The sequence below is a fragment of the Castor canadensis genome, chromosome 3 (genome assembly GCF_047511655.1).
Source record: "Castor canadensis chromosome 3, mCasCan1.hap1v2, whole genome shotgun sequence".
In the NCBI taxonomy this organism is placed as follows: domain Eukaryota; kingdom Metazoa; phylum Chordata; class Mammalia; order Rodentia; family Castoridae; genus Castor; species Castor canadensis.
In genome coordinates, this window is record NC_133388.1 from 91,576,015 (window position 1) to 91,584,611 (window position 8,597).

General features: G+C 38.7%; 2 protein-coding genes across 2 annotated transcripts; both read left to right on the top strand.

Annotated features, from left to right (window-relative positions):
* Window positions 1–2,047: 2,047 nt before the first annotated feature.
* On the top strand, window positions 2,048–3,040 carry LOC141421422 (olfactory receptor 11H6). Its single transcript, XM_074066981.1, has one exon. The coding sequence runs from the start codon at window positions 2,048–2,050 to the stop codon at window positions 3,038–3,040; it is 993 nt and encodes a 330-aa protein (XP_073923082.1).
* A 4,405-nt stretch (window positions 3,041–7,445) lies between these two features.
* On the top strand, window positions 7,446–8,387 carry LOC141421309 (olfactory receptor 11H7-like). The gene is given in 1 exon segment (XM_074066932.1): window positions 7,446–8,387. A coding segment is annotated over 1 exon segment (942 nt).
* The last annotated feature ends 210 nt before the right edge of the window (window positions 8,388–8,597 follow it).

Genomic DNA, 8,597 nt, shown 5'->3' on the forward strand with positions numbered 1-8,597 from the left:
CAGACTTATTTAAGTTATTCTGACTAGAATAAATATCATTCTGGGGCCACAGCACACAAATGGGCACACCGTATACTGTCAGCCCCAGGAGCTGTCTTTGCACATGACTGTACAGATACAGTGACATTCTTCATTGCTTTGATAAAGCAAAAGTTCTCAAAGGAAAAGAATTTTATTTTTCATGTTCTCTTTGTACCCCAGAACTTAGAACACTGCTAGGAATATAATACACAGTGAATAATAATTTGTTAAATAAACAAATGGATGAAACACTATAATTCAAATTAGCATCCAAACTTTTCTTTTTATTGCAAGCCTAGCAATTATACTTTTCAACCAAGGATGTTAACATGTGGCATGGAAAATATAAGTAGTGATGGGAAGTATATTTGAAATTACAGTTTTCCTAGGATCTTTGCTACACATGATCATCATAGTTATAACCCACTTGGGGAAAATGTACACTTTCATAAAAATCATAGGGTTTTCTTTGTTTTGTTTTGTTTTGTTTTTCAGTACTGGGGCTTGAACTCAAGGCCTACACCTTGAGTCACTCCACCAGCCCTTTTTTGTGATGGGTATTTTTGAGATAGGGTTTCATGAACTATTTGCCTGGACTGGCTTCGAACCGTGATGCGCCTGTTCTCTGCCTCCTGAATAGCTAGGATTACAGGCGTGAGCCACAAGTGCCCAGCCAAAAATCATGTTTACTAGAGAAATTTTTCACTATTCTAAAAAATAATGTTGCTACAACTATACAAAGCTACCTTGTCAACAAGACATTATCATTCTGAGTTTGCTGCAGGTTTGATCAAGTGCTAAGAAGCAGGCCTCTTGCTTTCTGCAGGCTGCATACATGGCAATGGAAATTTGTGAGTACATTGATAGTGACATTAATAAATAATATAGTCAATTATCCTGCTTTTAAAGTTAATATATTTTGTACAATTAATATATGCTAATAAAAATGAGTGGAAAAACTCATTATGCTGCCTGATTTAAAACACTGGTGTGGCTCACTCAGCCCAATATCCTGAACTTTCACCAGAAGACACTCAGAAATATATAAACCTAGATTAATATCTTCAAGAAGGTTGTAAGCAAAATATGCCAGGTTTTACCCCAATCTCAGCTGCTCATTCAGTCAATATCAGAAAGACCTTTCAAGTTTCTACATGCCCTAAGGCAACCTTTCTACTCATTATTTAATTTATATAAAATCAAGATTATGAGGTTCTATATTATACAGTGTAGGAAAGTTCTAGCAAAAAATGAAGACTCATGGTTTTTTATACTAGAGAAGTTGACTTACCCAGCAGCAAGGTGCCTCAGGAGCCAGGCCATAATGTGGGAGAGTGCGGCTTGGCTTAGGACAAACCAGGGGAAATTATGGACTACAAAAGAAGTCATGTGTAAGGAACACAAACCTGCCTTCAGTTATTTAAGAACCCACCCCCATCATGGACCCAGAACAGACTTACTTCTGCGTAGCTCCAACAATGTTAAAATTTACCTATTGGCGTAGGGAGTGCCAAGATAAGTGTGTAAAGGTAAGTTTAGTCCGCAGCACCTCCCTAAGGGGAGCAAAAGCAAGTGGGCTCGAGAATCCCACCCACAGTTCCACTCTTACCTGCTTTCTATACAACTTCTATACATGAAACGCTACAAAAGCAATTTAGCAACTATTTTTCTTCAGATTTATACTCAATTTTGCTTAAAAATGAAAAGATGTGCCAAAGTTTACACTTGTGTTTAGAATATCCAAGGGACAATGGTTTACTGTTAAAGATGACCCATTACTGAGACTCAGGGTTATAGGAACACTTGAAATTAAATGGGGTTTGTTCCAAACCAGTCTCCAAATAAGCCTGCATTTGTAGGATTTACTGGCTTAGTACATACATTTAAGTGAACCCCTTAAATCTTTCCTCTCTTCTCTATAAAAAAGAAGGTTAAAGTACACCTCCCCACAGCTCATTAGGAAGTCCTAAAGAGATAATGTAAAAATAGTACATTTTCTAAAATCAGTGCATTTGTAAAACCTACAATGTTCCTTTATTGTTCATTTCCTGGTTACTCTGTTTCTCTAACAGCCTTGGGACCCCAGAACAGAACGATGCATTTTGTGACTGACTTTGTTCTCCTGGGTTTCTGTGCTCAAAGAGAGATGCAGAGTTTCTTCTTCTCATTGATTCTGGTTCTCTATCACCTGACCTTGCTGGGGAATGGGGCTATTGTCTGTGCTGTGAAATGGGAAAGGCGACTCCACACGCCCATGTACATCTTCTTAGGAAACTTTGCCTTTTTAGAGATCTGTTATGTTTCCTCCAGTGTTCCAAACATGCGAGCCAATATCTTCTCTGAGTCTAAAACCATCTCCTTCTCTGGCTGCTTCCTCCAATTCTATTTCTTTTTTTCACTGGGAACAACAGAGTGTTTCTTCTTATCAGTTATGGCTTATGATCGGTACTTGGCCATCTGTCGCCCACTACACTACCCCTCCATCATGACTGGGAAGCTCTGTGTGGTCCTGATCTGTGTATGCTGGGTGAGTGGATTCCTCTGCTATCCAATCCCCATTGTGCTCATCTCCCAACTTCCTTTCTGTGGACCTAATGTCATTGATCACTTCGTGTGTGACCCAGGCCCATTGTTTGCACTGGCCTGTGTCCCTGCTCCTTCCACTGAACTTATCTGTTACACTTTCAACTCAATGATCATCTTCGGGCCCTTCCTCTCCATCTTGGGATCCTACACTCTGGTACTCAGAGCTGTACTTCGTGTTCCCTCAGGTGCTGGTCAAACTAAAGCTTTCTCCACATGTGGGTCTCACCTAATGGTGGTGTCTCTGTTCTATGGAACCCTCATGGTGATGTATGTGAGCCCAACATCCAGGAACCCAGCAGGAATGCATAAGATTGTCACTTTGGTTTACTCAGTGGTTACTCCACTCTTAAATCCCCTTATCTATAGTCTTCGAAACAAAGACATGAAAGATGCCCTAAGCAAAGTCCTGGGATTAACAGCAAGCCAAAACTGAGCTTTGAAAGAGAAGCTGAATGGGTCACTTCTTTTTTTGTTTTTCTTTTAAGAGGTAAAAGACTTATTTTTTATTGCACAGATTAATGGGATTTACTGTGATATTTCCATATATGCCTTCATTGTGAATTTCTTCATTCCCTACCCCGAAACCTTTCCAGTCCCTAATAATCCGTCTTCTACTTTCAAGCCAACTCTTTTTAATGAATTAATGGTCTCTTTATTTTTTCAGGTCAACTTATTTATTTTTCTTTTTTAATTTCCACATATGAGAAAAAACATGTAATACTTAGCTTTTTGTGTTTGGCTTATTACACTTAATATGATACCCTCAGGTCTGTCCATTTTGCTGCAAGTGACAGGATTATGTTCTTCTTTATGACTGAATAATGCATCGTGTGTATGTGTGTAAGCACGTGTGCATGTGTGTACCATATTTTTGTCTATTCATCCATTGACAGTCTCCTAGGATGATTCCATACCTTAAGTATCATGAATAATGCCACAAAAAACCCATGTTTAAAGGTGTCTCTTATGCATGTTGACTTCATTTCCTTTCAATTATATAGCCAGGAGTAGTCCAGCTGGATTTATGGTAGTTCTTTTTTAGAACTCCATGCTACTTTTCGTAGTGGCTGTACTAATTTACATTCTAAATTGATCACTTCTAAACATAATTATCTATAATAACAACAGGGAATGGCTTCAGTTAAGGATTTTTGTGTCACACTTAACTAGAAAGAGAGATTTATCTTTCACAATTCCTTAGCTGTTCAAGTTCAGCTCATTTTTTTTTTTATCGTTGTGCTGGGTAGGGGTACATTGTGTCATTCACAAAAGTTCTTACAATGTATCAAATATTTCATACTTGAGTTTACCCTTTCCACTGCTCTTCTCAGTTCATTGATGATAAATGTCCCATAAAACTTTTTAAATAAACATTGCCTTACTGGATAATTATATTTTGATATATATACATACATACAAACAATAAGCATACATATACATATATGAATACATGTATATTCTTTTTCTGTGACATATATTTGCTGGTTTTAACTGTAACTGGTAGAAGAGTGCAATTGCATGTATACTTGATGCCTTTGAAAAGAGTGTAATCTTTCAAATTCATAAGATAAATATTCTTGAAGATAATAAATGAAGAGGCCATAAAAATAAACTAGCAATGGATCGATATCTTCTATGGTTGGAGGCTGTCTTTCACACCAAAATCAAGTAGACTTCAATCTACATACTGCATACCTCTATCACTTAAAGTAAGACCCTTTCTTCCTGCCTTTCAAAGCCCTCATCAAAGGGACTGCCCTGTTCAGTCTCTCTCCACTGATCCACTGTAGAAGCCTAGAAGTCCATGATTATTAGTCTTCTCATTTTTCCTCAAACAGTTATTCCCAGCTGGGATTTCGACTTCCCAAATCAATGTGACAACCCCAATATGGAATAGCAATGCCCTAAACATACTTTTATTTCTGGACTGCAGTTTCCATGTCAGCCAGACAGCAGCATGTGCCTCTCAGAAGGCTAGAGGGCAAAGTTTCAGTCAGAAAAACATACAGAGAAAATTAAGCCATGGACAAGTTCCATTTTTGCACCCAAATCTCTGCTGAAACAGGAAGGTCATCAGCTGAAAGTTCAGTCTACCTAAACAGAGAGTATACACTTATGATCATGACCACTTCATGATACAATTAGGAGTACAAAGAAAATGGGCTTGCCCCTGCTAGGTGATGAAATACTCCAGTGCATTTCCACCAACGCATGTTTGGCAATATGTGGTCAGAAGAAAAGGACATGGGTCATTTGAGGATCACTTTTTTTAAATTTTATCTTTTTCTGTGGTACTGAGTTTTGAACTCAGGGTTCGCACTTGGTAGGCCACTTGAACCACTCCACCAGCCTTTCTTTATGTGTGTGTTGGGTATTTTCAAGATAAGGTCTGGGGATCTATTTGCCTGAGCTGGATTCAAACTGCAATCCTCCTGATCTCTGCCTCCTGAATAGCTAAGATTACAGGCATGAGCCACCAGCATCTGGCTCCAAGTTTTATCTTTAAAAATCACAATTGTACTTTTTAATCCATTATATATAAAGTTATCTAAGTTAAGTTGTACCTTCAAAAGACATTTACCTGAGAGTTCTATGTATCCCATGGCACAAAATCACATACCCTCTTTGAGAAACATAAGCTCAAGGAGACCATGGGATGCACACACATTCAAGTTAATGTGGCATATTATTTTTAGTAATCCCTATAGATCAATTTATCAAAAATATAAATGAAACTACCAGGCAAGAAGCATGAAGGTCCCTAGGGACAACATAGCAAGTTACAGGCTCCTTTGAAGAGAAACCTGAGAGTTCTTAGTAGTAACTAACATGAGGCATAAATTAGTTTTGCATGAAACACCACACAGGATGTCCACATTAGAGCCAGTGGAGGAGGGAATCTTTGTGGCCTCTGTACAGACTATGTACAGGATGATCTAGGAAAGCTTCACAGCATTAGGGAGGTCTTCTCTTCTCTGATGGGCACTGCTGTTGTTACATATGACAGGTGGGCCTACTCACTTCTACATTTGTTCATTCAATATGTTCAAAAGACTGAGTGTCAATATCAGTTGTCTTTCAGATCAAGAACTAAAAGAAAAATAAAATTCTTCCATGTTTAGATCACCATGAAATTCATACACTCCAAAATCAGTGCACTAAATGTTAAATTACAGGTCTTCCCCTTCTCAAGAAGTGGCTGAGACAACCAAGAAAGGTATGACTTCTGTGGATAATGTGAGCAAAATAGCATGAAAATAGCCCTATCCACTGAAACCAAAACCAACCAAAAAATGGGGTTTGTTGTTGCTCTTCTTCTTTGATCTGTTCTGTCCCTCTGTCCATTCCATTACTCATCTGCACCTTTAGGATTGGTGGCATTAAGAAAAAGAAGGAGCAAATTGTGGTATTACATGCCTGTGATCCCCACACTTAGGAAGCAGAAGCAAGAGTTCAAGGCCAGCCTGAGCTACATAAAGATACCATGCCTCAAAAAAGAAAGAATAAAATCAAATAGTGTGTGTGAAGACTAAGAGTTCACATAGAACTTAATGGTGAATATATTAGGGAACACTTCTTACAATCACATTAGAAAATACCTGTGGAATTAATTAACCATCCTTTTCTCTTGACTAATAATTTTTCTATAACAGTTTGTTATTTGGTTGTATTTAATATCAACAAAAGTAATTTCTAGCTCAAATACATGAAGCTTACTCAGTCATTGAACATTTTTATTGGAGAGCAGGATAGGGACCTGAGTTCAAATAATGGTTGCTGCGGCTTTGTCCCTGAGTGAGCAGCTGCTCTCTGCTCTCTCATTTGGTGAGAAGAGGGTTCTTATTTGGCAAGATCAAGAATGTGCAGTATTCCTCTGTGAGTAAGTCATTTTTTGAAATAACATCTTTGATTCTGTATTGGGTTTTGGGGGGATATTTTTGTTTGGCTGCTTGGTTGGTTTTTTGGGGGGTAGTACTAGGGGATTGAACTCAGGCTTCCTGCTTGCTGAGCAGGCACTGTACCACTTGAGCCACTCCATCAGCCCTTTTGTATTGGTTATTTTTGAGATAGGGTCTTGCTTTATTCCCCAGCTAGCCTTAACTTTGATGCTCCTGTCCATGCTTCCCTGCACAGGTGGGATGATAATCACCTGCCACCACTCCCAGCCACTGGTTGAGATGGGGTTTTGTGAACTTTTGCCCAGTTTGGCCTTGAACCACAATCCTCCCAATCTCCTCCCCCTGAGTAGCTAAGCTCACAAGCTTGAGCCACCATGCCTGGCTTTGGGAATATTTTTAAATGAACTAAAGTAAAATCTTCCAAATAATGAACTTAAGAGAAATTCTGGCAGCAATAATAAGAAGGGCATTAGAAGAGAATCTCTTGGTCATTGTAAATTTTCATATGGTACATCCCTCTTTGATGAAATACTTCTTTTTACATGTATATGAATCATGCAAAATTAACCATCCAGGAGTTAATAATAGTGGGTTTTCATTGCTACAAACAAAGGATTCATATCGAATTGTAAATGGGCTATGGTATAATTTATGTAAAATACATCATCTGCATATCCTTGTTGAGTTCACTCTAAAACTGTTGAAAATAAATTCTCCTAATGGAAATAATACCATAAATAATCTGAAACGATGTCAAATCATAAATCACTCAAGTTTATAAAAATCTGATTCAAATCTATTGAAAATGGCAATATACATGTGGATAGGATAGAGTTGTTCAAGACTTGCTTTAGAACATTCAATACATTTGCCTTTGCCCCAGGAAAAGCAAAGTACAATGTCAATATCTATCTATCTTCTCTCCACAGTCTGGGGACCATGAATAAGTCACAGATATCTGTGGTGACACACTTTGTCCTGCTGGGCTTTCCTGGTCCCTGGGAAATGCAGATCTGCTTTTTCTCACTGATTTTATTGGTCTACATGCTAACTCTGACTGGGAATGTGGCCATCTGTGCCGTAAGGTGGGACCACCAACTCCATTCCCCTATGTACGTGTTCCTGGCCAGCTTCTCCTTTCTAGAAATCTGGTATGTGACCTGCACAGTCCCCAATATGCTGGTCAACTTTCTTTCCAAAACTAAAACCAGGTCCTTCTCTGGCTGTTTCACTCAGTTCTACTTCTTCTTTTCCTTGGGCGCAAATGAATGCTTCTTCCTCTGCATCATGGCATATGATCAGTACCTGGCCATCTGCCACCCACTGCACTATGCCTCCATCATGACTAGCCAGCTCTGTAGTATTTTGGTGTCTCTTTGTTGGCTCGTTGGTTTCCTTGGATATTCGATTCCCATTTTCTTCATTTCTCAACTACCTTTCTGTGGTCCCAATATCATTGATCACTTTCTGTGTGATGCGGACCCACTGATAGCGTTGTCCTGTGCCCCTAAACCCATCATACAGTATGTATTCTATTCTTTGAGTTCTCTTATCATCATCCTCACCATCTTGTACATCCTTGGGTCCTATGCCCTGGTGCTCAGAGCTGTGCTTCAGATACCTAATTCATCTGGAAGATGAAAGGCCTTCTCTACCTGTGGATCCCACCTAGCTGTTGTTTCTCTATTCTATGGAACCATAATGATGATGTATGTGAGCCCCACATCTGGCAACTCAGTTGATATGCATAAAAGCATCACACTGATATACTCTGTAGTGACACCAGCCTTAAACCCTCTCATCTATAGCCTTCAAAACAAAGACATGAAATACGCCCTCCATAATGTCTTCTGTGGTACAAGAATTACCCAAAGCTCATAAAGAGGGTTTCTAAGGAAGACTAATCACAGCTATCATAATTCTTTTGTGAAGTGCAAAATTAATTATGATCTAATCATATTTTGATGAGTTTCTAGTTCCAGAAATGTGTTCAAGGAAAGAAAAGTCCCAAACCCATGATAAAAATTACTTAAAAATCTTAATATCTACTTCCATAAATATTAATCAAATTGGTTATTTATTTGCATGATT